This window comes from Rhinopithecus roxellana, chromosome 8 (genome assembly GCF_007565055.1).
Source record: "Rhinopithecus roxellana isolate Shanxi Qingling chromosome 8, ASM756505v1, whole genome shotgun sequence".
Lineage (NCBI taxonomy): Eukaryota > Metazoa > Chordata > Mammalia > Primates > Cercopithecidae > Rhinopithecus > Rhinopithecus roxellana.
The window spans coordinates 18998818-19026519 of NC_044556.1; the positions used below are offsets into that span (position 1 = coordinate 18998818).

At 54.0% G+C, this 27702-nt stretch overlaps 2 protein-coding genes across 2 annotated transcripts; one reads left to right on the forward strand and one right to left on the reverse strand.

Moving 5' to 3' along the window:
• Positions 1–5041: 5041 nt before the first annotated feature.
• TSSK6 (testis specific serine kinase 6) lies at positions 5042–6499 on the reverse strand. Its single transcript, XM_010386715.2, has one exon. It carries the CDS (start codon positions 6245–6247, stop codon positions 5426–5428), a length of 822 nt encoding a protein of 273 aa, XP_010385017.2. The 5' UTR covers positions 6248–6499; the 3' UTR covers positions 5042–5425.
• Positions 6500–6727: 228 nt separating this feature from the next.
• Positions 6728–21147, forward strand: NDUFA13 (NADH:ubiquinone oxidoreductase subunit A13). The gene is made up of 5 exons (XM_010386716.2): positions 6728–7171; positions 19127–19205; positions 20237–20308; positions 20648–20717; positions 20956–21147. The coding sequence occupies exons 1-5, from the start codon at positions 7021–7023 to the stop codon at positions 21073–21075; spliced, it is 492 nt and encodes a 163-aa protein (XP_010385018.2). The 5' UTR covers positions 6728–7020; the 3' UTR covers positions 21076–21147.
• Positions 21148–27702: the final 6555 nt, after the last annotated feature.

Consider the following 27702-nt stretch of genomic DNA (forward strand, 5'->3'; position numbering starts at 1 on the left):
AACTTTTCTTTTGTCCCTTCTGCCCTGGCTTCTCTGTAGTGTTTCGTCCTAGCTTCCAAGGCAGGTTAGAGGGAGATGGAGGATGACCCTTTGTTAATTAGAGAAGCAAAGGGCGGGGTGCACCTGCTGCTGGGGCCTGATGGAGTCCCCACAGCTCCTCTCCTCTGGAGCTTTGTGGGCAACTTACCCCATGGGCTGGGAGAGAGGAATGAGAATCGGTGGGGACTGGGTGTGGTGGCTTACATCTGTAATCCCAGCACTTTGGGAGGCTGAGGTGGGTGGATCACCTGAGGTCAGGAGTTGGATACCAGCCTGGCCAACATGGTGAAACCCCATCTCTGCTAAAAATACAGAAATTGGCTGGATGTGGTGGTGGGTGCCTGTAATCCCAGCTACTTGGGAGGCTGACGCAGGAGAATCACATGAACCCAGGAAGCAAAAGTTGCAGTGAGCCAAGATTGCACCACTGCAGTATAGCCTGGGTAACAGACCATGACTCCGTCTCAAAAAAAAAATCTCAGTGGGGTTTGCTCGTCTTTGCCTCATCAGCAGGGTCTCACTGTTGCTCAGGCTGCAGTGCAGTGGTTTGATCTCAGCTCACTGCAGCCTCAAACTTCCTAGGCTCAGGTGATCCTCACATCTCAGCCTCCTCAGTAGCTGGGACTATGGGCATGCACCACCACACCCAGCTAATTTTCATATTTTTTGTAAAGACACAATTTTGCCATGTTGCCCATGGCTGGTCTCGAAGTCCTGGACTCAAGCAGTCCTCTCACCTTGGCCTCCCAAAGTGCTGGGATTACAGGTGTGCGTCACCACACCTGGCCCCGTTTTTTGTCTTTGAAGCATCCCTGCCTCTGGCCTGGGAGCTGATACCTTCCCCACAGCTCCCAAGTGCCTGGTCTTATGGGCACAGAGCTGGTAGAGGACATGGTAGAAACTGAACCCCAGCCTGTCCCACTCCACCTGTGACATGTCTGGACTGGTGTCCCAGACACCAGTACTGACCATGATAAATTTTTTTGAGACAGGTTTGTTCTGTCCCCCAGACTGGAGTGCAGTAGCACGATCTTGGCTCATTGCAACCTCCGCCTCCCAGGTTCTAGCGATTCTCCTGCCTCAGTCTCCTGAGTAGCTGGGATTACAGGTGCCGCCACCACCATGCCCAGCTAATTTTTGTATTTTTAGTGGAGATGGGGTTTCACCATGTTGGCCAGGCTGGTCTCAAACTCCTGAAGTGATCCGCCAGCCTTGGCCTCCCAAAGTGCTGGCATTACAGGCATGAGCCACTGCACCTGGCTTATAAAAATGATTTTTTATTTTTGAGATAGGCTCTCACTCTGTTGCCCGGGCTAGAGTGCAAAGCATAGTCATAGCTCACTGCAGCCTCAAACTGGGGCTCAGGTGATCCTCCCACCTCAGCCTACTGTGTAGCTGGAGCCACAGGCTTGCTACAAGCATTTCTCACTTGGCCTGAGAAACATTCCTATGGGGTGCTGTCTCCTGGGCTTGGCTCTTGGTCCCTCGTGAGGCTCTGCTTCCCTGGATTGGGCACAAGCTCCTCAGTGCAGGTGGGGCAGATCCAAGGAGCAGTCCTGGGTCATGGTCTCAAATAGCTTCTCCAGCTGAGAAAATGGGACACTCCCCTCATCCCTGATGCCTCATCCCCAACATCTCGTCCTCTCTGAATTGAGCCTTGGGTCTATGGCCACATGGCAGGCAGAGACCCTGGCCCCTGCTCCCACAGATTCATTGGTAGAGGGCATGCACTATGCCCTGGGCCCTGGAGATGTGGCAGGAACTATCCAGACAGAAACATATCGTAGCACCTTGAGAGGAGGGCATGGGGTGACATTTTAGGCAAGTCTTGAAGAGGAGAAGAGTGCCAGGAGTCTGCAAAGCCTCAGAGATAGGAGCCAGCATGGCAGATCAAGAACAAAAAAGGCAGTGTGGTGGGACTGGGTGGGAAGACAGGGGCAAGGGTGTGGGTTTTAGCTAAATGCAGTGGGAGCCTAGGGAAGGCCCTGGGCTCAGTCCTCCAGCCATGCCCACTACCCCAAGGATGGGGTTTTGCCCCCATTTTCCAGGTGGGGAGTCTGAGGCATGGCCCCAATTAGGAGCGGCACCCTTCGACTAAACCAGAGGGCCTGGGGGCTAGGTTTTCTTTCTTTTTGTTTTTGAGGCAGAGTCTTGCTCTGTTGCCCAGGCTGGAGTGCATTGGTGGGATCTTGGCTCACTGCAACCTCCACTTCCCAGGTTCAAGTGATTCTCCTGCTCAGCCTCCCGAGTAGCTAGGACTACAGGTACAAGCCACCCATGCCCGGCTAAATTTTGTATTTTTAGTAGAGATGGGGTTTTACTATGTTAGCCAGGCTGGACTCAAACTCCTGACCTCAAGTGATTCGCCTCCCAAAGTGCTGGGATTACAGGCGTGAGCCACCATGCCCGGCCCCAGGAGCTAGGTTTTCTACCTCCACTCTGATGTGGTCCAGCCAAAACTGGAGGCTAGGCACTGCCCCTCTTTTAGCCTCGGTTTCCTCATCTGCAAAACTGAAGGGGACAGGGCCATACCCTATTTGGAGGGATGAAGATAGAGCTGGCACTGCATCCGCAGGGCACCAGAAAGCCATTGACACTGAGTGAGCAGGGGCTGGGCATGGGGAGACCCACCAGAGGAGCAGCTATGTGGGGCTCATATGCAGGTAGGCAGGATTAGGATTTCCTAATAGACCTAATACATTTCCCCATATACCCTAAATGGGAGCCACTCCCAGGCTCTGTGGGGTCCTCTCTCGATTTTCTCCTTAATTCTCCATCTCCTCTCCCTCTCTCCCTCCCCATTCCAGGCAAATAAGCTTACTGGCCTTACTCAAACACACTAGCTCTCCTCTTCCTGGGGAACACCTGGACTGTTTCCCTTAGCTTCGGAGTCCCTGTACTTTTTTTTTTTTTTTTTTTTTTCTGAGACAGGGTCTCACTCTGTGGTCCAGGCATGATCATAGCTCACTGCAGCCTTGAACTCCCAGGCCCAAGCGATCCTCCCACCTCACCCTCCCAAGTAGCTGAGACACGCCACCACGCCCGGCTAATTTTTAAATTTTTTGTACAGATGGCCATCTTGCTGTGTCGCCCAGATTGGTCTTTAACTCCTGGGCTCAAGCGATTCACCCACCTCAGCTTCCCAAAGTTCTGGAATTACAGGAGTGAGCCACCACACCCCACCCAGAGTCCCTCCTTGAACGCCTCCCAGCTCTTCCTGGCATTTAGCACAACTTACAAGTATTTTATTTCCATGTCATTCTTTTATTTTACTTGACTTTTCAATTGTCTCGTTTCCGACAGGGATGGGCCCAAGTCTTCGCCATGAGCTCTGGGGCCTGGCAGACAGTAGGTGCTCAAGAAATGCATGACTACATGAATGAACAAAGGAGGGAATGAGCTAGTGGGTCCAGCTGAATCATGCCCAGCCTTGCCCTGACTGACTCCCCTCACCCCCTCTTCCCGAGAGGAAAAGGACCCACAGCAGGGGAGATCTCCCCCCACCCCTGCAACCTCACTATTGCTAGATCTGGGTTCAAATCACAGCTGTGAGCCGGGTGCACTGGCTCATGCCTGTAATTCCAGCACTTTGGGGAGGTCGAGGCAGGTGGATCGCTTGAGGTCAGGAGTTTGAGACCAGCCTAGCCAACATGGTGAAACCCTGTCTCTACTAAAAATACAAAAAACTAGCCAGGCGTGGTGGCCTGCGCCTGTAGTCTCAGCTACTCAGGAGGCAGAGGCACGAGAATTGTTTGAACCGGGTAGAGGCTGCAGTGAGCCAAGATCGTGCCACTCCAGCCTGGGCAACAAAGAGAGACCCTGTTTAAAAAAAAAAAATCACAGCTGTGTCTTTTTTGTTTGTTTCTTGAGACGGAGTTTCGCTCTTGTTGCCCAGGGTGGAGTGCAGTGGCGCGATCTCGGCTCACTGCAACCTCCACCTCCCCGGTTCAAGCGATTCTTCTGCCTTAGCCTCTGAGTAGCTGAGATTACAGGCGCCTGCCCCGTGCCCAGCTATTTTTTTTTTTTTTTTTGTATTTCTAGGAGAGACAAGGTTTCACTATGTTGGCCAGGCTGGTCTGGAACTCCTGCCCTCAGATGATCTACCCGCCTTGGATTACAAGCGTTAGCCACCACGCCCGGACTTTTTCTTTTTCTTTAGAGACAGGGTGTGGGGCACAGTGGCTCACGCCTGTAATCCCAATATTTTGAGAGGCCGAGGCGGGTGGATCAGGAGGTCAGGAGTTCAAGACCAGTCTGGCCAAGATGGTGAAACCCCTTCTCTACTAAAAATACAAAAATCAGCCGGGTGTTTGGGCACGTGCCTGTAGTCCCAGCTACTTGGGAGGCTAAGGCAAGAGAATCGCTTGAACCCGGGAGGAGGAGGTTGCAGTGAGCCAAGATTGTGCCACTGTACTCCAGCCTGGGCGACAGAGCGAGACTGTCTCAAAAAAAATAAATAAATAAATAAATAAAATAAAAGAAATAAAAAAATAAAAAAAACAAGAGATGAGGTATCAGCTGTGATGCCCAGGCTGAACTCCTGAACTCAAGTGATCTGCCCGCCTCGGACTCGCAAAGTGTTGGGGTTACAGGCGTGAGCCACCGTGCCCGGCCCTTGGCTGTGTCTTTTGGCAAGTGACATCCATGTGGGCCTCAGTTTCCTTATCTATAAACTCCTACTTTACGTGGAGACAGGCGACCCTCATCCCGCCCCTGGCTGTTCCATCCTTAAAAGATGTGGACGGGGAGGCGCTGGGGTCCACTTGCTTCCCCACCCATCATCACAGCACCATCACGACCCAGGAACAACAGAGCTCCTTCGAGCTGGCCCATACTGGGGAGCCCAAAAGGTCCGGGTCCGAATCCTCCCGACTCCCTTTTTGGTCTTGGAGCAATAACCTCAACATGCCTGACTAAAATAGGGTACCGCGCCCGCCTTCCCCGGACGGAGCGATCCCTTCTCCACTGGTCCGCAAATGGGGCCACCGTTAGAGCCAGGTGCGAGGAACAGAGAGTTTATTGCAGGTTCCAACCAGGAACCTGGCACCCATGGTTTGTTGGGAAGGTACACACTCCGCGCAGAGAGAGTGTGAGCTTGTTCCGCGCAGGCGCAATGCTTCCGTCCCCTCTGGTCTCGCCCCTCTCGAGGCCGGGTCTGGGAAATCACGGATGCGCATGCGCCTCCAGCTCTCGGGCTCGCGGAGGACGTGGATTCCGAACAGGGGCAACAGGGGCAACCGCGGACTTCCCGGTGGGAAGCGGCAGGGAGAAAGCGCATGCGCAATAGCACGAGGCAGCTTCGCATGTTTCCGCGAAGCTCGCCTCTTGCGCGCGCGCCGCGCTGGCCCAGTGCCCTTGGCTGCAGGAATGGCTGGAACCCCGGGTTCTAGCCAGAGTCCCCAGTGCGCAGCCAGCAGTTGCGCGCTACCTGGCCCGCCGAGGGCCTGACGGAGGGGCTGAACTGCAGCAGCTCGGCGATCAGGGCCTTGCAGCGCTCGGAGAGCTCGAGGCCTTCGGGGTAGAGCACGCCGCGCTTCTGGCGCCGGGGCAGGCCGGCAATGTCCGAGTCGTCGAAGGGCATGCACCCGGTGACCATGACGTAGAGCACGACGCCCATGCTCCACACATCATACTTCTTGGGGTCGTAGGGGATGCCCAGGAGCACCTCGGGTGACGCGTAGGCGGCTGAGCCGCAGTAGGTGGTGCTCAGGTCTGGGTAGCCATGGGCCTGGCGGCCGAACCCGAAGTCGGTGAGCTTGACGCGGCGCTCGTCGGGGCTCAGCAGCACGTTTTCGCACTTGAGGTCGCGGTGCACCAGGTGGTGATCGTGCAGGTAGCGCACGGCGCCGGCGATCTGCGCGAAGAGGTCGCGCGCCTGCACTCCGGGGATGCGCCCGTTGCGCTGCACGGCTTGCAGCAGGTCGGTGGCGGCCGCTTCCATCACGATGTACAGTTTCCCGTTGCACACCTCGATGAACTCGAAGACGTGCACGATGTGCGGGTGTCGCACGCCCCGCAGGATGGACAGCTCTCGCGGCAGGAACTTGTTGACGAAGTCCGGGGGCGCTCGCCGCCGGTCCACCACCTTGATGGCCACGGTACCCTTGTACTTCTTGGATGTGGCCACCTTCACCTTGGAGTAGCTGCCCTCTCCAATTGTGCGGCCCAGCTTATAACCGAGTTCGCTCAGAAGTTTGTCTCCCGACATGGTGGCGCCTGGGGCGCACGGGGAGCAGGAGGCGGCTGCTGTTGGGGGGCGGCCGGACTCCAATCTCGGGTCTAAGCCATGGCGCTTGGCACCTACACCCCCGCACCCCCATGTGCCCACTGCCAGGCATTGGCCGCTGTTGTGCCTTTTACTGCCCCGTAACAATTTTTGCCTTGTGAAGTGACCGCGGGCGTCACTCCGCCTTAGGGTGGGGGTCCAGGACCCCGCCCCGGGGCCACCCTAGCCTCCCTGCTTTGTGACTCATAATCACCTTGAATGGTCAGTTTCCGAAGAGAGGCCACTAGCAAGGGATACCCACCACCACCAGGGAGCAGCATCCGTTCCGGGGATTGGGGTGAGTCCGAATTCGAGCAGCAGCTGCTCCCCAACATCATGTACCCAGCCTGTGACTACGTGGAGCCTTGGGCTTCCCGTAGAGTCCCTAGACGGGGCGAAAAAGGGAAAAGGGGCCTTAACTGGGGCACCTGGCTCCCTCGGGCGCTCGGAGTTTCTGACTGGCCTGCGCAGCACCCCAGAGGCAAGGTGAACGCGAGGGCCTTTAATGCAAGAACCAAGGCAATTCACACCCTGTCTGGGAGAAAGAGGGAATAAAGACTCCTCAGCTGCAGCCCGGCAGCGTATTCCGACCCAGGGTCCCGGAGCTTTCCTGCGCGGTCGGGTAGTTACACTAGTGGCCGAGACTTCTCAGGGCTGCGGCAGGCCGTCTCGAGTGCTTCCGCCAGGCCGTCTCGAGTGCTTCCGCCACACTCATCATGGCGGTGGCAGTATGTCACTTCCGCCCGGGACCGGAAGTGTGGAATACTGCGAGCATGGAGGTGTCGAAGGTGAGGCAGGACATGCCCCCACCGGGGGGCTATGGGCCCATCGACTACAAACGAAACTTGCCGCGTCGAGGACTGTCGGGTCAGTATCACTCTGCGCCGGGGTTTCAGAGTGGGCACTCGGGGGTCGGGGGTGAGTTTCCGGGCACACAAGCGGGCCTGTTTCCCTGGCTGTGTGACCGGAGGCTGAGCTCGGGAATCCACCATAGCTTCTGTAATAACACCAAGTGCTGCAGTTTGTTGAGCGCTTTCCCAGCTCCGCTTCCTTCTCGTAACAGCCCAGGAAATCGGTCCCTCTAATTATTTACATTTCACAGTGGGTTAAACTGAGGCATAGTCTGCGCTGTGGCCCTCAGCCACCCTTGGATTTCTCAGATGGGGAAACTGAGGCCCAAAAGAGGCCACGGCTCCCCAAGGCAAGGCTGAGGCCGCAACCTGGAACTTGGAGGGAATTTACAAGATGTTCTATAAAGTGGTTCCCTGCAGGCAGCCCCCGCCTCCATGGTGTCCCAGGAATCCGTATTCTTAAAGTTTTCAAATTATTTTCATTATTATTATTATTATTATTATTATTATTATTATTAATATTATTATTATTATTTTTTTTTGAGACGGAGTCTTGCTCTGCCACCCAGGCTGGAGTGCAGTGGCCGGATCTCAGCTCACTACAAGCTCCGCCTCCCGGGTTTACGCCCTTCTCCTGCCTCAGCCTCCCGAGTAGCTGGGACTACAGGCGCCCGCCTCATCACCCGGGTAGTTTTTTGTATTTTTAAGTAGAGACAGGGTTTCACCGTATTAGCCAGGATGGTCTCGATCTCCTGACCTCGTGATCCGCCCGTCTTGGCCTCCCAAAGTGCTGGGATTACAGGCTTGAGCCACCGCGCCCGGCCCATGTATTTTTGTTTGAGACGGACTTTTGGTCTTGTTGCCCAGGCTGGAGTGCAATGGCGCCATCTCGGCTCACCGCAACCTCCGCCTCCTGGGTTCAAGCGATTCTCTTGCCTCAGCCTCCCGAGTAGCTGGGATTACAGGCATGTGCCACCACGCCTGGCTAATTTTGTATTTTTAGTAGAGACGGGGTTTCTCCACGTTGGTCAGGGTGGTCTCGAACTCCCAACCTCAGATGATCGGCCCACCTCGGCCTCCCAAAGTGCTAGGATTACAGGCGTGAGCCACCATGCCCGTCGTAAAGTTTTCAAATGTTTTAAGTAACATGTTAAATTTTGTTATGGGGCTCAACACAGAAAAATGAAAAAGACTTAAAAGGCGCCCATACTCAGTCCCCAGGGTTAACGGACAAATACAAACTTTTAAACGTAATTTAAGGGTGAATACATACATTTCCTTTTTTTTTTTTTTTTTTTTTTTAAGACAGGGTATGGTTCTGTTGCCCAGGCTAGAGTGATTTCTTGGCAACCTCTGCCTCCTGGGCTCAAGCCATCCTCCCACCTCAGCCTCCCAAGCAGCTGGGATTATAAACCTGCGCCCAGCTTTCTGTATTTTCTGTAGAGATGGGGTCTTGCCATCTTGCCCAGGCTGGTCTTGAACTCCTGGGCTCAAGTGATCCACCCACCTCAGCTTTCCAAAGTTATGGGACTATAGGCATGAGCCACCGGGCTCAGCAGAATGCATGTCTCTTAACAAATTAAACTTTACATTTAAATTACATGTTATGCACATTATGCCTCAATATTAACACATACAAAAAATGAACATAGTAATTAAAAATGTAATAATTCAGATAGTAGAAAAGTCAATGTGAGGTGAAAAGCCCTCCCCAGATGCTTCTTGGTTTTTTGTTTTGTTTTTGTTTTTGTTTTTTTTTATAAGATGGAGTCTCGGTCTGTCGCCCAGGCTGGAGTGCAGTGGCGTGATCTCGGTTCACTGCAAGCTCCGCCTCCCGGGTTCATGCCTCAGCCTCCCAAGTAACTGGGACTACAGGCACCCGCCACCACGCCCGGCTAATTTTTTGTATTTTTAGTAGAGATGGGGTTTCATCGTGTGAGCCAGGATGGTCTCGATCTCCTGACCTGGTGATCCGCCCGCCTTGGCCTCCCAAAGTGCTGGGATTACAGGCGTGAGCCACGGCTCCTGGCGGTTTTTAATTTTTTATTTCTGCTTTTTGTAGAGACAAGGGTGCAGCTATGTTGACCAGGCTGGTCTCAAACTCCTGGGCTCAAGTGATCCTCCAGCCTCAGCCTCCCAAAGTGCTGGAATTACTGGCATGAGCCACCGTGGCCAGCCTCCTCTTGTTTTTCTTGTATCCAAGAACTGAGATTGGCAGACTTTTTCTTTTTTTTTTTTTTTCTTTTCTTTTTTGAGACGGAGTCTTGCTCTGTCACCCAGGCTGGAGTGCAGTGGCACAATCTCGGCTCACTGCAAGCTCCGCCTTCCGGGTTCACGCCATTCTCCTGCCTCAGCCTCCCAAGTAGCTGGGACTACAAGCGCCTGCCGCCACGCCCGGCTAATTTTTTGCATTTTTAGTAGAGACAGGGTTTCACCATGTTAGCCAGGATGGTCTCGATCTCCTGACCTCGTGATCCACCCGCCTTGGTCTTCCAAAGTGTTGGGATTACAGGCGTGAGCCACAGCGCCCGGCTGGCAGACTTTTTCTATAAAAGGGACAGATGACAAGTATTTTGGGTTTGGCTGGCCAGAAAGTTTCAGTTACTGAGACAACCATTTGCAAATGGAAAGTGTTCTTAGCCTGGAGGCTATACAAAAACAGACTGCCTCTGAGCCAGGTGTCTTATGCCTATAATCCCCACACTTTGGGAGGTTGAGGCCAGAGGATGACTTGAGCCCAGGAGTTTACGACCAGCCTGGGCAACATAGTGAGACCCCCACCTCTACCAAAAATTAAAAGAAAACAAAAATAGGCTTCAGGCTAGATCCGGCCTGTTAGTCCTGTCCCAGAACGCATTGGAGGAATATAATGCATTCTGGGTTTCCTCATTTTTCTTTTTTCTTTTCTCTTCTTTTTTTATTTTTATTTTTTTGAGACAGTCTCATTCTGTCACCCAGGCTAGAGTGCAGTGGCCCGATTTTGGCTCACTGCAACCTCCACCTCCTGGGTTCAAGCAATTCTCCTTTCTCAGACTCCTGAGTAGCTGGGACTACAGTTGGACACTACCACACCCGACTAATTTTTGTATTTTTAGTAGAGACGGGGTTTCATCATATTGGTCAGGCTGGTCTCGAACTCCTGACCTCAGGTGATCCACCCACCTTGGCCTCCCAAAGTGCTCATTTTGCAGGCATGACCCACCATGCCTGGTGTTTTTGTTTGTTTGTTTGTTTTGTGTGTTTTTTTTTTAGACCAAGTCTTGCTCTGTTGCTCAGGCTGGAGTGCAGTGGCACGATCTCAGCTCACTGCAAACTCTGCCTTCCAGGTTCAAGCGATTCTCCTCTCTCGGCCTCCCTAGTAGCTGGGATTACAGGTGTGTGCCACCACACCTGGCTACTTTTTTTTTTTTTTTTTTGAGATGGAGTTTGACTCTTATTGTCCAGGCTAGAGTGCAGTTGTGCAATCTCGGCTTACCACAACCTCCCCCTTCCAGGTTTAAGCAATTCTTCTGTCTCAGCCTCCCGAGTAACTGGGATTACAGGCATGTGCCACCATGCCCAGCTAAATTTTTGTGTTTTTAGTAGAGATGGGGTTTCTCCATGTTGGTTAGGCTGGCCTCGAACTCCAGATCTCGGGTGATGTGCCTGCCTTGGTCTCCCGAAGTGCTGAGATTACAGGTGTGAGCCACTGGGCCTGGCCTAATTTTTTTTTTTTTTTTTTTTTTTTTTTTGTATTTTTAGTAGAGACAGGGTTTCGCCATGTAGGCCAGGCTGGTCTCGAACTCTTGACCTCAGGTGCTCCCCCTGCCTCAGCCCCGCAAAGTGCTGGTATTACAGGCATGAGCCATTGTGCCTGGCTGAGTCTCCTTCTTCTCAGGTGTAACCCGGGCTACCCCACCCCTTCAGGTGTGCAGCACAAGATTTCTTTCCAAATGTGCACCTGTGTGACCTGCAGCCAGACCAGGCCACAGAAAGACCCCAGCCCTGGAGGCTCCCTGAGCTCCCCACTTCCAGCATCTCATTTTTGTATAAATACCTTGGTCCTCTCCCAGTTCACCACAGAGCAGTGGCCCCCCTGTGCCAGACAGTGCCGTAAATACCACTCCCTGGGGTTGTGTCTCCTAATGGTGTGGACTTTTGTTACAGCACATACACCCCCATCCCAGCCTTTCTCGGCAGAGGAGTGAGGAGGATACCCCCATGCTGGTGTGCTCTTTGTTTATGGCCCTGCTTTTATTGTTGAGTGAGCACATGGTGCCGGGCCCTGTCCCCAGGCCCTCACAGCTGAGCTGAAGAGATGCAACACATCATGCCAGGATTTCTAGTTGTTGGTGAGGCCTGGGATAACCTGGGCTCACTTAAGCCAGGATGTGCCAGGAGGACCTCTCTGAGAAGAAGTCTGCTCTGCAGAAAAAGAGCTAGTACACAGGCCCCTCCTTATCTCCCTCCTCTGTCCTCCTCCCTTGAGCCATGGTCCACAGTGGCCCTCCCACCGGACCTACCTTCTCTGCTCCTGTCCAAGGCCTGGTGACCCCAAGCCTGGCACCCACTCCCCTCTGTCTGCCTGGGTCAGCCATTCACTCACTGCCAGCATCCCAGGACGTGATGGGCTGGCTCAGGCCGCTTTTTGTTATTTATTATTGTTTTTTTTGAGACGGAGTCTCTCTCTGTCACCCAGGCTGGAGTGCAGGGGTGCAATCTCGGCTCACTGCAAGCTCCGCCTCCTGGGTTCACGCCATTCTCCTGCCTCAGCCTCCTGAGTAGCTGGGACTACAGGCGCCCGCCACTACGCCCGGCTAGTTTTTTTGTATTTTTAGTAGAGACGGGGTTTCACCGTGTTAGCCAGGATGGTCTCAATTTCCTGACCTCGTGATCCACCTGCCTCAGCCTCCCAAAGTGCTGGGATTACAGGTGTGAGCCACCGCGCCCGGCTGGTTCAGGCCCCTTTTAATCCATGTCGCTCCTGAAATGTCTTCCATCCCACCTCCTCCACAATCTCCCACACCCAGTTCTCCTGTCCCCACTCCCTCCTGAGCCTAGCAGGCAGCCCTTTCCTTTTCATCTTGTGTCTTTAATACATTTATTGAGGTTCCCATACCATACCATACAACTCGCCCATTTAAAGTCTGTCCAATGTAATGGCTGGGAGTGGTGGCTCACGCCTGTAATCTCAGCCCTTTGAGGACCTGAGCTCAGGAGTTGGAGACCAACCTGGCCAACATGGCAAAACCCTGTCTATACTAAAAATACAAAAGTTAGTCAGGCATGGTGGTGCACACCTGTAATCCCAGCTATTTGGGAGGCTGAGGCAGGAAAATTGCTTGAACCTGGGAGGCGGAGCTTGCAGTGAGCCAAGATCTTGCCTCTGCACTCCAGCCTGGGCAACAGAGCGAGACTTCATCTTAATAATAATAATAATAATAATAAAGTGTGCCCAGTATATTGATTTTTTAGTATATTCACAGAGTTGGCCGGGCGCGGTGGCTCAAGCCTGTAATCCCAGCACTTTGGGAGGCCGAGACGGGCGGATCACGAGGTCAGGAGATCGAGACCTTCCTGGCTAACACAGTGAAACCCCGTCTCTACTAAAAAATACAAAAAATCGAGCCGGGCGAGGTGGCGGGCGCCTGTAGTCCCAGCTACTCGGGAGGCTGAGGCAGGAGAATGGCGTGAACCCGGGAGGCGGAGCTTGCAGTGAGCTGAGATCCGGCCACTGCACTCCAGCCCGGGCGACAGAGCGAGACTCCGTCTCAAAAAAAAAAAAAAAAAAAAATTATATTCACAGAGTTGTGTGGCCATTGCCATGATCAGAATTTAGACCACTTTCATCACCCAAAAGAAACCCCGTCTTCCCTATTAGCAGTCATCCCACCCCTGGCAAACACTAATCTGCTTCCTTTCTCTCTGGATTTGCCTGTTCTGGGCATTTCATATCAATGGAGTCATAGACTCTGTGGCCTTTTGTCTCTGGCTAATTAATATCCATTGTGTGGATGTACCAAGTGTTGTGTTTTCATTCGTTTTTTGATGGGCACTTGGGTCGTCTGCCTACTCTTCAGCTGCTGTGAATAATGTGAGTACTACTGCCATGAGGATTTACGCTGTACAGGTGTTTGTATGGATATAGATTTTCATTTCTCCCAAGTGAACTTTCCCTTAAGAGACAAACCACTGGATCTTATGGTAACTTCGTGTTTAACATTTTGAGGAACTGCCAAATTGTTTTCCAAATTGACTACACCATTTTGTGTTTCCACCTGCAATGTATGAAAGTCCCAATTTCTCCACATCTCAACAACACTGATTATTTTCCATTTTTTTGATCATAGCCACTGTCCTAGTGCATGTGAAATGGTATTTCATTATGGTGGAGTTTTTTAGAAATTCTTTTTGGGTTTTTTTTGCTCAGTTTTCTGGGCATTGATCACTGATTTGCATTTCACTGCTGGCTGATGATGTCGAACATCTTATCATGTGTTTCATTATATTTATTTTTTATTATTTTTTTCAAGAGATGGAGTCTCAATGTTGCCCAGGCTGGTGTTGAACTCCGGGCTCAAGCCGTCCTCCCGCCTCAGCCTCCCAAAGTGCTGAGATTCTAGGAGTGAACCACCACCTTTGCATGTGATTTTTGGCCATTTGTATGTCTGTCTTGGAGAAATGTCTATTCAAATCCTTTATATATTTTTAATAGGGGTTGTTTCTTTTTTCTTTTTTTTTTTTTTTGAGACGGAGTCTCGCTCTGTCGCCCGGGCTGGAGTGCAGTGGCCGGATCTCAGCTCACTGCAAGCTCCACCTCCCGGGTTTACGCCATTCTCCTGCCTCAGCCTCCCGTAGCTGGGACTACAGGCGCCAGCCACCTCGCCCAGCTAGTTTTTTGTATTTTTTAGTAGAGACGGGGTTTCACCGTGTTAGCCAGGATGGTCTCGATCTCCTGACCTCGTGATCCGCCCGTCTTGGCCTCCCAAAGTGCTGGGATTACAGGCTTGAGCCACCGCGCCCGGCCTTGTTTTTTTTCTACAGGCACCTGCCACCGTGCCTGGCTAATGCCTGGCTTAGTAGGGTTTTAAATGATGGAATTATTGAGTTGTAGGAGTGTGTGTACATATGTTGTCTTTTCAGCTAATTGACAGTTTCATTTACAGCATAAAAGTTTTTAATTTCATTGAAGTCTGGGCCGGGCATGGTGGCTCACGCCGGTAATCCCAGCACTTTGGGTGGCTGAGGCAGACAGATCACTTGAGGTCAGGAGTTTGAGACCAGCCTGGCCAATGTGGCAAAACCCCGTCTCTACTAAAAATACAAAAATTAGCCGGGGGTGGTGGCTCGCGCCTGTAGTCCCAGCTACTTGGGAGGCTGAGGCAGAACAATCACTTGAACCCAGGAGGCGGAGGTTGCAGGGAGCTGAGATCACGCCACTGCACTCCAGCCTGGGCAACAGAGTGAGACTCCGTCTCAAAAATATATGTATAATAATAATTTCAATGAAGTCCAATTTATGTATTTTTCCTTTTGTCACTTGTGCTTCTGGTGTCATGTCTAAGAAACCTAGTTTGAGGTCACAGAGACTGACTTTTACATTTTCTTCTAAGAGTATATAGTTTTAGCTCTTACGCTTAGGTCTTTGATCCTTTTGAGTTAATTTTTGTGGATGGGATAAGGAAAGAGTGCATCCTCATTCTTTAGCATGTGGCCGTCTGGGTATCCCATTTGTTGAAAAGACTGTTTTCTCCCCCATTGAATTATCTTGGCACCTTTGTACAAAATCAATTGACCATAAATGTGAGGGTTTATTTCTGGACTCTCAGTTCTGTTCCATTGATGAACATCTCTGTCCTGTGCCAGCGCCACACTGTCTTGTACACGCAGCTGTGGGATAAGATCTGAAATAGTATAGTGCGAGTCTATAGTGCGAGTCCTCCAGCTTTGCTCTTTTTCAAAATTGTTGTGGCTATTCTGGTCCCTTGCATTTCCATATGAATTTCCCAACCTGCTTGTCAGTTTCTGCAACTGGAAAAGAAATGGTTGGCATTCTGATGGGGATTGCATTTCGAATCTGTATCAGTTTGGACAGCGTTGCCATCTGCACAGTGCTAAGTACTTCAATTCTTGAACACAGGATGTGTTTTTATTTATTTTGGTCTTCTCTAAGAATGGCCAAGGCCGGGTGCAGTGGCTCATACTGGTAGTCCCAACACTCTGGGAGGCTGAGGTGGGAGGATTGCTTGAGGCCAAGAGTTCAAGACCAGCCTGGGCAACATAGCAAGACCCTGTTTCTATGAAAAAATATATGTTTTTCCTTTTTTGTTTTTTTGTTTTTTGAGACAGAGTTTTCTCTGTCACCTAGGCTGGAGTACAGTGGTACCATCTCAGCCTACTGCAGCCTTGACTTCTTGGGCTTAAGTGATACTCCCGCCTCAGCTACTGAAGTAGGTGGGACCACAGATACGTGCCACCACATCTAGCTAATTTAAAAATATGTATTTTGGCCGGGCGCGGTGGCTCAAGCCTGTAATCCCAGCACTTTGGGAGGCCGAGACGGGCGGATCACGAGGTCAGGAGATCGAGACCATCCTGGCTAACACGGTGAAACCCCGTCTCTACTAAAAACTACAAAAAACTAGCTGGGCGACGTGGCGGCAGCCTGTAGTCCCAGCTACTCGGGAGGCTGAGACAGGAGAATGGCGTGAACCCGGGAGGCGGAGCTTGCAGTGAGCTGAGATCCGGCCACAGCACTCCAGCCTGGGTGACAGAGCGAGACTCCGTCTCAAAAAAAAAAAAAAAAATGTATTTTGGGGCCAGGCATGGTGGCTCAAACCTGTAATCCTAGCACTTTGGGAGGCCAAGGCAGGTGGATTACATGAGGTCAGGAGTTCAAGACCAGCCTGGCCAACATGGTAAAACCCCGTCTCTACCAAAAAATATAAAAATTTTATGCCGGGCGCAGTGGCTCAAGCCTGTAATCCCAGCACTTTGGGAGGCCGAGACGGGTGGATCACGAGGTCAGGAGATCGAGACCATCCTGGCTAACACGGTGAAACCCCTGTCTCTACTAAAAATACAAAAAACTAACCGGGCGAGGTGGCGGGCGCCTGTAGTCCCAGCTACTCAGGAGGCTGAGGCAGAAGAATGGCGTAAAACCCGGGAGGCGGAGCTTGCAGTGAGCTGAGATCCGGCCACTGCACTCCAGCCTGGGCGAAAGAGCGAGACTCTGTCTCAAAAAAAAAAATTTAGCTGGGCACGGTGGTGCGCATCTGTAATTCCAGCTATTCAGGAGACTGAGGCAGGAGAATCACTTGAACCTGGGAGGCGGAGGTTGCAGAGAGCTGAGATCGCACCACTGCACTCTAGACTGGGCTACAGAGTGAGACTTTGTCTCAAAAAATAAAATAAAGTATGTATTTTGTAAACGTTTCACTATGTTTCACAGGCTAGTCGCAAACTCCTAGTCAAGCAATCCTCTCGCCTCAGCCTCCCAAAATGCTGGGATTACAAGCATGAGCTGCTGCACCCAGGTGAAAAAATTTGATCCCACCACTGCACTCCAGCCTGGACAACAGAGAGAGGCCCGGTCTCCAAAACCAAAAAGAAAAAGAATGGTCTGCACACCCTTTTGTGCATGCCCTTCACCGTGTTCCGCACCAGACTAGCAGTTCCTGAGACATAGACTCTGAGGCCTGGGGCCTTGGCCTCTCTGTGGTCGGTGAGGAGGAAGAGCCCTGCACAGGCTGCATGCAAATACAAGAGGTCCTGCATTGTTTCTGTCATCTCATACATCTCTGTGCTATGCCAGTGCCACACTGTCTTGTACACACAGCTGCGGCATAAGTTTTGGAATTTATTTCTTTTTTGGAATTTATCTTACAGATGGACCTGCATTTGAGTGTGCAGGTGTGAGGGTGCAGGTTCTCCCCAAGGGTCCATTTTCTATACCAGAAGGCTTAGGGCAGCCCAGGTCTGTCGCCTGGGTTCTCTGTAGCCGTTGAAAAGAACAAGATGGCCGGGCGCGGCGGCTCACGCTTGTAATCCCAGCACTTTGGGAGGCTGAGGCGGGTGGATCATGAGGTCAGGAGATCAAGACCATCCTGGCTAACACGGTGAAATCCCTTCTCTACTAAATATACAAAAAATTAGCCGGGCAAGGTGACGTGCGCCTGTAGTCCCAGTTACTCGGGAGGCTGAGGCAGGAGAATGACGTGAACCCAGGAGGCGGAGGTTGCAGTGAGCCGAGATCGCGCCACGGCACTCCAGCCTGGGCGACAGAGCGAGACTCCATCTCAAAAAAAAAAAAAAAAAAAGAAAAAGAAGAAAAGAATAAGATATGCCCGGTACAGTGGCTCACGCCTGTAATCACAGCACTTTGGGAGGCCAAGGCAGATGGATCACGAGAGGTCAGGAGTTCGAGACCAGCCTGGCCAATATGGTGAAACCCCCGTCTCTACTAAAAATACAAAAATTAGCCAGGCGTAGTGGCGGGCGCCTGTAATCCCAGCTATTCAGGAGGCTGAGGCGGAAGAATCGCTTGAACCCAAGAGGCAGAGGTTGCAGTGAGCCAAGATCATGCCACTGCACTCCAGCCTGGGTGACAGAGTGAGACTCCGTCTCAAAAATAAATAAATTTTAAAAAAAGAAAAGAAGATATTGCCAGCTTAGGCAACATAGCAAGACCTCATCTCTACAAAAATTAGTTAACTGAACATGGTGGCACACCTGGGGTCCCAGTTACTTGGGAGGGTACTCCAACTCACTTGAGTCCAGGAGTTGGAGGCTGCATTGAGCCATGATCGTGCCCCTGGACTCCAGCCTGGGTAACAGAGTGAGACTTTGTTTCAAAACTAAAAACCAAAACAAAAAAAAAAGAATAAGGCAGCTGATAAAACCTCCCATGTGCTGGACAGGAGACTGAGAGCTGGGAGCTGGCCCTGAGCACCCCGGGCCTCTCCAGAGACGTGCCTCTGAGCCCAACACACCCTCATTACCTGTAGCATGGAAATGTCTTACCCCTGACTTAGGCTTCTGACAGGTTAAATAACCAGGTGCAAACTTGGGCCAGTTTCTTATTATCTCTGGGTCTAGCAGAGGTGGCTCACAAGCTCCATGCTGGAGCAGAGCTGAAAGCAGAAGTACAGGACAGGCGCAGAGTAGCCCCAGCAGGCATAGAGCAGGGCCCAGTGTCCTGGAGGCCTGGAGATGGCCTTGCCTTCCACCTGCTGGTCATTTCCTGAGTGTTGACTGGAGCCCGGCCTGCCTGAGCTTGTCATTCGTCCCAGCAAGCATGAAGCCTCTCCAGAGAAGAGACTGGGGCTGGAAGGATCTGGAGGGTGCAGGGTGAGCCTGGAAGCCAGACCCCAGGCAACCCAGGCCTCCCTGAAGACCCCAGTGGGCCACCAGCCTGTCAGTCAGGATTAGAGCAAGGCCCCACTGGTGCTCAGTAAATATTCATGATGGCCTCTGTCCTCCCTGGGGTGCAGGGCAGGGGGCTTGACCCTGCAGAGCCAAGAGGTAGCATGGCCACCCCTAGGGCCCAGGGGGTGGCTGGGCAGCCCCCGCAGGGCACTGCCTGCCCCTGGTAGCTGTGTGCAGCCCCCGCAGGGCAGCACGCGGAACTGTGGCCCAGGTGGCCGGGAGCCACCATGGACACTGTCAGAGCCACCCTCCTATTTGGGGGCCAGCCTGCTGCCCAGGGTCCAAACAGCCTTCTAGAAGATGATGGAGCCGGGGCCCCCCAGCAACCACCATCTAGACCCTCAGGCCTCCTGAGGTCGATGCCCAGCGTGTACCTTTCAGAAAACCCCTGGCAAGGGGGCAGAGGTGTCACAGTCCAGGCAGCCTCACTCCTGAGAAAAAAAGCTGCCGGTGTCCCCTGACTGCAGAGTGGACAGCACCTGGAACAGCCACAACAGCCGCTGGGAGCTGTGGAGGAGGGTGTCTGTGTGGGGGCTGGCCCGCTGAGCAGTGCCTCTCTCCATAGGCTACAGCATGCTGGCCATAGGCATTGGAACCCTGCTGTACGGGCAGTGGAGCATGATGAAGTGGAACCGTGAGCGCAGGTAAGGCCCCCGGTGGGCATTGTCTGAAAGTCCTCCTGGCCGGTTGTCAGGATCCTGTAGCATTCCACTGTTGCCTGTGCTGGCGAGGGATGAACTGGCCCCTTGAACTTGGCTGTGCAATCCCAGGCCCCAAAAAGTGCAGATCCAGCACTTCCATTTCTAGGCTCTGTCCTCGAGATGTCTCCATGCCTGTAATCCCAGCACTTTGGGAGGCCAAGGTTGGAGCATTGCTCGAGCCCAAGAGTTCAAGACCAGCCTGGGGAACAGAGCGAAACCCTGTCCGCCCGCCCCATGCAAAAAAATATGTCTAGTGAGGAGGGCTGGGACCCATGGATCCAGGTTAGGACAGGGTATGAGGGGGGGGGCCTGCCTTGGGCCTTCTAAGCAGAATTTTGTCAGAGGTGACCAGGCTCAAACTAGACCACACCAGGCAGTGACCACACAGGGCCAGATGAACTAGGGCCGGGCGCCCCCCCCCCCCGTGTCACAGGCTGGGCGCTGCTTCCCCATACCCCCCTCCACCCGACACAGGCCAGGCAGGGCTGGAAGATGGGGGTCATTGCAGGGAACTTGGAAGCTGCCAGAAAGCAGGGAGAAGAAAGGATTGTGGTCCCGCCTGCCCCAACCTCACACACTGTGATTATTTTGAGATGAAGGGTACGTGGTTTTGTGAGGCCCAGAGCCCCGTGATGAAGTCACCCCCCCTCATCGCGATCATCAGGCAGAGTTATTTTTAGGATAAAAAAAGTTTTTAATTGAAAAGAAAGTAGAAAGCCAGCAGTCTTGTGGGCAGTCACTCGTGCAGCTACCTGCACATGCCCTCCTCTCAGGCTCCTGGTGGGCTCTGCCTATGACCCTCACCCTGCTCGCTGCCTGCCCCCTGCCCCGCACCCCCCCCCCCCAAGCTATTCCCCCAGCTCCCCATTCCCTGCCTCTTCCCCCAGCAGCACTCTGACCCCTGAGGCTGGTGCTGCCTATACTCCCCTGACCCAGCCTGGTCTGACCTGAGTGTGGGTTTCGGGCTTTCACAGGCGCCTACAGATTGAGGACTTCGAGGCCCGCATCGCGCTGATGCCACTGTTACAGGCAGAAACTGACCGGAGGTAGCACTACTGGGGCCAAGGTCAGGAGGTCACTGGCCTGAAGGCCTCAGGCTGCAGGGCCTGACCTGCATCCCCGAAGGTGGCCAGAATGCCCGTGGGGGCCATTGCCATGTGCCGTCAGCTGCATCCTCAGAGAGGCGTGGAGACTTAGTGGAGACCCAAGGGGGTGAACCGGAAGGCTTCCTGGAGGAGGAGGCAGCACTGGGGCTGGGGCAAAAGAAAAGCTAGGAGTTTACCGGGGGAAAGGGAGACAGGGTTGGAGGGTGGCTTGAAGGGGTGCTGGCAGGGGCCCCTCAGGGCACTGAGGCCCCACTCCCACCATCGGCCCCATCCCCACAGGACCTTGCAGATGCTTCGGGAGAACCTAGAGGAGGAGGCCGTCATCATGAAGGACGTGCCCGACTGGAAGGTGGGTCCCCAGCTGGGAGGGCAGGGGTGCCAGCCACGGCAGAGACAGGGCCTGGGGTTGGGGAGCTCTCACAGCTTTCTATAGAAACCCCAGGACCAAGGGGGTGGTGGGTGCTGGGTCCCAGGAGGGAAGGCTATGGCACCTGGCCATGCATAGGGGCCACTGGTCCTGGGGGATGGGTCCCAGCAGGCTGTATGTGGGTGGCTGTGCCTCTATCCATACCCTACTGTCCCCACAGGTGGGAGAGTCTGTGTTCAACACAACCCGCTGGGTGCCCCCCTTGATCGGGGAGCTGTATGGGCTGCGCACCATGGAGGAGGCTCTCCATGCCAGCCACGGCTTCATGTGGTATGCATAGGCCCTGTGCCCTCCGGCCACCTGGATCCCTGCCCCTCCCCACTGGGATGGAATAAATGCTCTGCAGACCTGGCCTGCTTGTTTTCCTGGGGACTGGGGGAGAGAAGGAGAGGGCCCAGCTAGGCACCACCGGATCACATGTAGCATGGGGACGAAGCAGATGTGATACAGAGTGACCTCATAACACACCTAGGGGCTGCCCCTGGATCCACCGCCAGCCTTCTCTCTGCCTCGGATATACCTGGACTCTCCTGCCTCCCTGTTGAAACCCTGCCTGTCAGCAGCCCGCTCACCCCTCCAGGCTGGGGGCCCCTGGGTCAGCTGTGGGTCAGACCTTCTCCACGGAGGTCTGGGGAATGGGGGGAGCCTTGACTTCCCGGATGCAAGTGATCCTCCCGCTTCAGCCTCCTGCGTCACTGCAATTACAGGCGTGAACCAGCATACCCTGTGCGGCCCCGCCAATTGTAGGCATGGCGAGGGTATTTGGCTACGGAGGGGCTCCTCGCTCCCTGAGAGGGAAGCTCAGAGACACAGGGATGTCTGCAGGGAAACCAAATCGGATGAGGCAACCAAGATTGGCCAGGTGACTCTGCCATGGGATCCTGGCAGTTCCGCTCCTGGCACGAAAGGGTTAAGTCCGTCTGAGTCCACCGACCAATGGTGACGCGCAGCGCCTTCGCGGCGCCTCCTAATTGGCGGGCACGCGGGGTGGGCGGGAGGGAGGAGAAGAGCGGGCACCCTCACCCTCCAGGGGTGTGCTTAAAAGGCGGTGGTGGTGGCGGCAGCGCCCGGTGCCCCGGCTCACCTCGGCCATGAGCAGCGCAGCCGGCCCAGACCCGTCGGAGGCGCCCGAGGAGCGGCGTTTCCTCAGGTCAGCTGGGGAGAGGGGCGCTGGAGACGGGTTTGGCTCTCATGGGGCCAGGAGCAGCCAGTAGGACCGGAGGCAGGGGCATAGCTGGGACAGAATGGGGTCCGGGGACTGGAGACGGGCACAGCTGGGATGGAGGTTCAGCGGCAGAGGCATGACCACGGTGGGGAATCGGAGGCAGGGATATGGCAAAGACTAGCCTGGGAATCCCGGGAATCCGAGACCCGCCTGGTATCTTGCTGGAGACACTCAACTGCGTTGCTGGGGAAACTGCCTCCGGGGGCAACCCTGCCCCTCATGAATGATTCATCAACAGCGCTGGTCACTCCCACACAGAGCCCCAACCGTGACCCAACTCCACTCTCCATCTCTCCCAGGGACCTTGGAGCTGCAGCCCCAACTTCCCGACATGGGAAGAGCTGAGCTTAGCTCAAATGCTACCACCTCCCTTGTCCACAGGAGGAAACTGAGGCCTGGGGAAGGTAGTCATGGCTAGAGCAGATTTGGAACACACTGGCTGTTTGCCAGAGGTTGGTGAGTTTGGGATCTGAAACTGGCACCGTAGCTGTGACTCCCACCTCATCCTCCTCAGCCTTTGTGACATGGGACCCCAGGCAAGGCTGTGGACCTCACTGTGAACCAGATGTGTCCAGCAGCTCCTGCCCACTGCCCACCTAGCAGGGCACATGTCCCCTCAGCCAGTGTCCAGACTCAGTCTAGGGAAGAGTGTTCTAGGAGCTGGAGCCATGACTTCAGCTGGTGTGGGGGGCCTCAAATGCTAAGTGAGGGGAGTGATGGGGCTCTCAGGGGTGGGTAGGAGGCAGAATGTAGTGGAGAACCCGCTGACAAGGCTGGAGACACAGAAGGGCCTCTTAGGCATGGTGAGGAGTTTGGAGCTTGAATGTTCCCAGAGCCCTGGGGAGCCATCAGCAGGTTTGGGATCCCATGATGCAATCTGGTGTTCAAGTTTTCAAAGCACCCTAGGCTCGTGTTGAGTTTTGGGGGCAGGAGGCTGCTGTGTACGGCCCTGTGGTGGTCTGGTGGGCAAAGGTGTGAGGTGGAGAGAAGCAGGTAGGACTGAGGCAGGGTGAGTGTGGCATGGGCACCCTGGCCTGAGGTTTCACCTCCCGGAGAGCCCCCTCCTGGAAGCATTTGGGGAGTGTCAGGCCCAGTTCCCTTTGGACCTAGGCCACCTCAGGCTTCCTGGGTCTGACAGGGAAATCCTTGGGGCCTTGAAGCTTCTCTCATCTGGGGGCTGAGATTGGGGGGAGCAAAAGGCACCACTGAACACCCCCAGAATCCCACAACAGCAGAATGGACCTGTCCTGCCTGCCACCCTCCTCCACCAGGCTCCAATTCCCACGCAGCCTCCCCACCTCCACCGCTGCTGCTGCGCCCCACCCCCAGGTTCCTAACCTGGACGACCCTCTGCCCACAGAGCCCCCATTATCATTCTAATGACCAGTTAGGCAGGAAGAGAATGTTCCAAGTGGCTTCCAGAGGCCAAAGCTTTGGGACAGAAGAAGAGAAATGCATCGCCATCCCGCTCTCCACTTCCTCCCCACACCCTCCTGCGGGGGCAGCAGTCAGAGCTGTCACAAGATGGAGGTGGAGGAATGAGCCATGTTCCCAGCCTGCCAGATTCCTCACCCTGAATGCAAACGCACCTTCTCCTATGTTCTTTCCTGGGATCTGTGCTGGCCTTCCCCAGGGGACTCTTCGTCTGACTTCACCATGAGCTCCTTTTCCCCACCCTGTCCTTCAACTTCATCCTGCGTCAGCTGCAGACAGGCTGAGGTTTGAATTTGGCTCTAGTTACTGGGGTGTCCCGGGTTCACACTGGGTGTGATTTTTCTGTCCTGAGCCTCCATCTCCCCATATGTGTGGACCCCCAAAGTGTCCTCCTCACCATGTTCTTCAGTCTGGCATTTGAGGCCCTGCCTGCCCTGTCCCCTTGATCACTCTGCTTCAGCCTCCCTTCTGCCCCTTGAACATACCAGGCTCCTTCCCACCCAAGGGACTTGGCTTTTGCTATTCTTGCCCCTGCATTACCTCCCACGACGTGCCAGGCCGCCTCCTCCAGGAAGCCCTCGCTGACTCCCATCCCATAGCAGTCCTTTCTTCTGCACTCTGCCTACCTGGCCTTAACATGCTGCAAAATTGGCCAGAGGGCAGTCATCTCCCATTCAAAGAATTGAAGTAAAGAACCTCAGGATTCATCCCCCCAAACCTCCACCGTCTGTAGGTCTGGCTCTACGTCTTTGTTCATGTCCTGTGGCTCTGGAGACACCAAGGGGGAAAGACCCGGTTTCCTGACTTGCTTCCTGCATGACCCTGGGCAAGTCACTCGGCTTCTCTGAATCATTAGTTGTTTTTCCAACTTTTCTAGGCCTGGCTCTTTTTATTGTTTATGTTTGTGTTTTTTATTATTATTTTAGAGACAAGGTCTTGTTCTGTCGCCCAGGCTAGAGCACAGTGGCGTGATCATAGCTCACTGCAGCCTCCACCTCCCAGATTCAAGTGATCCTCCTGCCTCAGCCTCCTGGGTCACTGGGATTACAGGTGTCCATCACCACGCCCTGCCTAGCCCCACCAATTGTGTAGGTCACCCCAATATTCAGTTTTGCTCCGAGAGGTGGAGATGGACCCCAATCACTCAGTGAAGTGGATGACAGAGCTTCGCCTCAAGCTAAGTGGCCCCATTTCTCTGGCAACAAATAACCTTTTTTTTTTTTTTTTTGGAGACAGAGTCTCACTCTGTTGCCTGGGCTGGAGTGCAGTGGCACGATCTCAGCTCACTGCAACCTCTGCCTCCCGGGTTCAAGTGATTCTCCTGCCTCAGCCTCCTGAGTAACTGGTACTAACAGGCTTCCACCACCATACCTAGCTCATTTTTTGTATTTTTAGTAGAGACAGGATTTCACCATGTTAGCCAGGATGGTCTTGATCTCCTGACCTCCTGATCTGCCCACCTTGGCCTCCCAAGGTGCTGGGATTACAGGCGTGAGCCATGCCTGGCCTGGCCCGTTTTGTTTGTTTGTTTTGTTTTGTTTTGTTTTGTTTTGTTTTGTTTGAGACAGAGTCTCCCTCCATTGCCCAGGCTGGAGTGCAGTGGTGTGATCTCGGCTCACTGCAACCTCCCCTCCCAGGTTCAAGTGATTCTCCTGCCTCAGCCTCCCGAGTAGCTGGGACTACAGGCACCCGCTACCACGCCCGGCTAATTTTTGTATTTTTAATAGAGACAGGGTTTCACCATGTTGGGCTGGAATTCCTGACCTCAAGTGATCCACCCGCCTCATCCTCCTGTAGTGCTGGGATTGCAGATGTGAGGCACCGCGCCCAGCCTGACCACAGATAATCTAATTATGTCACTGCCCCTGAAAATCGGTCACCAAAGGGCCTCATATCCCCAGGCCCCAAGGCCACCCCGCTGAGTGTGCCATCAAACTCTGCAGCCTTAAAAACCCATGGACGCCAGATGCCCCCAGTCCTGTCCGCCCCTTCCGGCGTCCTGAAGCTTGTTCAGTGGCTCCCACTGCCTGAAATCAGCCCATCGCCCCCATCGAAGTCCTTCATGTTCCATTCCCCTTTCTTGGTTCCTTCCGCCTTGGGGGCTGGGGACGTCCAGATCCGGTTCCGTGTCCCATGGTTTGGAGCAGTAGAACCAACGCGCGCGGCCAGCGCATCTTCTGCCACCAGAGGGCGCCCGCGCCTCGGGCTTTGGCTCCCACACCGCAGCCCGCCAGGCCTCGATTCAACCCGCTATTGCTATTTATGTTTGTGTTTTTTATTATTATTTTAGAGACACGGTGTCGCACGGTGAAACTGAGGGCATCCCCAGTTCAAGGCTGCAGACGCTACTCGGGGGTACAGGTTGGGAGGGTGGCTTTGGGACCGGGTTCAGAAGCTTGGCGGAACATTTCTGGCTCTATCTGAGGCTCTGTGTGTGTCTCTGAGTGTCCCATCCCACTCTGTCCCCAGCACCGCGGAGGCAGCCGCCCTGGAGCGGGAGCTGCTGGAGGATTATCGCTTTGGGCGGCAGCAGCTCGTGGAGCTGTGCGGTCATGCTAGTGCTGTGGCTGTGACCAAGGTACCTGACCCCTGACCCCCAACCCTGACCCCAACCAGATGGCCAACTCTCCTGAGCTGCATGACTCCACTGACCAGAGTAGTCCAGCCCTCAAGAACCCCCTTTTTGCTTGGGCCTACCCCAGTCTGATGGGTAAACTGAGGCCCAGAGAGGCTCATGGCTGGTACAGGCTAGACGGGGACCTGAGACCCCTGGTATCAGAGAAGGCCAGAGCAGAGGTTATTGCAGGAACAGTGCCGCGACCCTGGAAGTGCAGACCCCTCCTGCACATGTGGCCCGCCTGCTTCTGCCACCTCCTGGGTCTTGGGCACCAGGGACATCTGCTCCTGCAATCTGAACACCCCTAAACAACCCCGTTCTGCAGGTGGGGAAACTGAAGCTCAGAGGTGGCAAGGGGCCTGCCCTGGGTCACAGGGGGATGGAAGCAGGGCTGCAACCCAAGTGTGTCTGGCTCTGGAGTTAACCCCCACACCTCGAGGGCCCAGGAGAATGACACAAGGGTGATAGCAATAATCATACTATGGAGTGCTTCACCGTGCAGCCAGCCGTGCTGGGCCTCAGTTTCCTCCTCTGCAACGGGATAATAAATGGTACTGATGAGTCAGTCCCTAAACATGAATGCCTCAGAAAACTATCCCACACAGAAGGCTCTAGCGTGACTGCCTCCTCTTCCTCCCCCACCATCCTCATCCCCCTAGCCTCTCTCCTCCTTCCTCCTCCTCCTGCCGCCTCCTCTCACCCTCCTCCTCCTCCTTTCTCTCTCCCTCCTCCTCCCCTTCCACCCCTTTCTCCTCTCCTTTCTCCTTCCTCTCCCTCCTCCTTCCCCTCCTCCTGTTCTCCTTCCTCCTTCCCACTTCCCTACCTCCTACCCCTCCTCCTCCTTCTCCTCCCCATTCTCCCCCTCCTTCCTCCTCCTCCTCTTTTTCTTCTTATTACCATGGTATACTTTTTAAAAACTCAGGGTTTTTCTTCATGTAGACTTAAATGTTTGCATTTCCAAATGAAATAGATCCCAGGTGAGGCGCCCAAAGAAGGAAAATCAAAACCCCAGAAAGAAACCCAGGTAGTCACCGCTCCTCTGGCGCTCAGTGGCCAGCCATCAGGTTTTTGCACTGAAAGTCCCTTGTCTGTCCAGAAGGCCCTCAGTCCCAGTCTTGGGTCTTGGGCTGTGGGCCTGGCGTGACTGGGGTCACAGGCATGTTCATGGCAGGTCAGGACTGTGCTAAGCCCATGGGGAGGAGACTTGAGCGGGGAATAATCTGCCGTCTGTGTTGGAGCTTAAAGTACAGCCGGGCTCAGGAGACACCCAGTGTGCCTGTCAGCCGGTGGCACTGTCATCGCATTTGATAAAGGCCAAACTGAGGCTGGGAGAGGAGAAGGGGCTGGGGCCACACAGAGTCAGGGCAGGGCTGGGGCCGAAATGCCTGTGTTAGAGATGCATACATGCCACAGAGACAACCAGAGACATGGAGCCCCAGAGATGGAGACAGAGACACAGAGACAGGGAGACTTGTTGGTGAGAGATAGAGAGAAAGACAGCCAGCCAGAGACAAACAGAGATACAGAGAGAAAGACAGCCAGACACAGAGTCTGAGAGATACAGAGAGACACAGAGATGTCCAGAGACAGATGGAGAGAGACAGAGATACAGAGACAGAGACAGATACAGA

Excerpts from the sequence above, each read along its gene's own strand:
- TSSK6 (XM_010386715.2), bottom strand. The coding sequence starts at position 6,247 with ATGTCGGGAGACAAACTTCTGAGCGAACTCGGTTATAAGCTGGGCCGC.
- NDUFA13 (XM_010386716.2), top strand. The coding sequence starts at position 7,021 with ATGGCGGTGGCAGTATGTCACTTCCGCCCGGGACCGGAAGTGTGGAAT. Across the intron at positions 19,206-20,236 it reads AAGTGGAACCGTGAGCGCAG|GCGCCTACAGATTGAGGACT; the intron begins GTAAGGCCCCCG and ends GGGCTTTCACAG. Across the intron at positions 20,718-20,955 it reads AGGACGTGCCCGACTGGAAG|GTGGGAGAGTCTGTGTTCAA; the intron begins GTGGGTCCCCAG and ends CTGTCCCCACAG.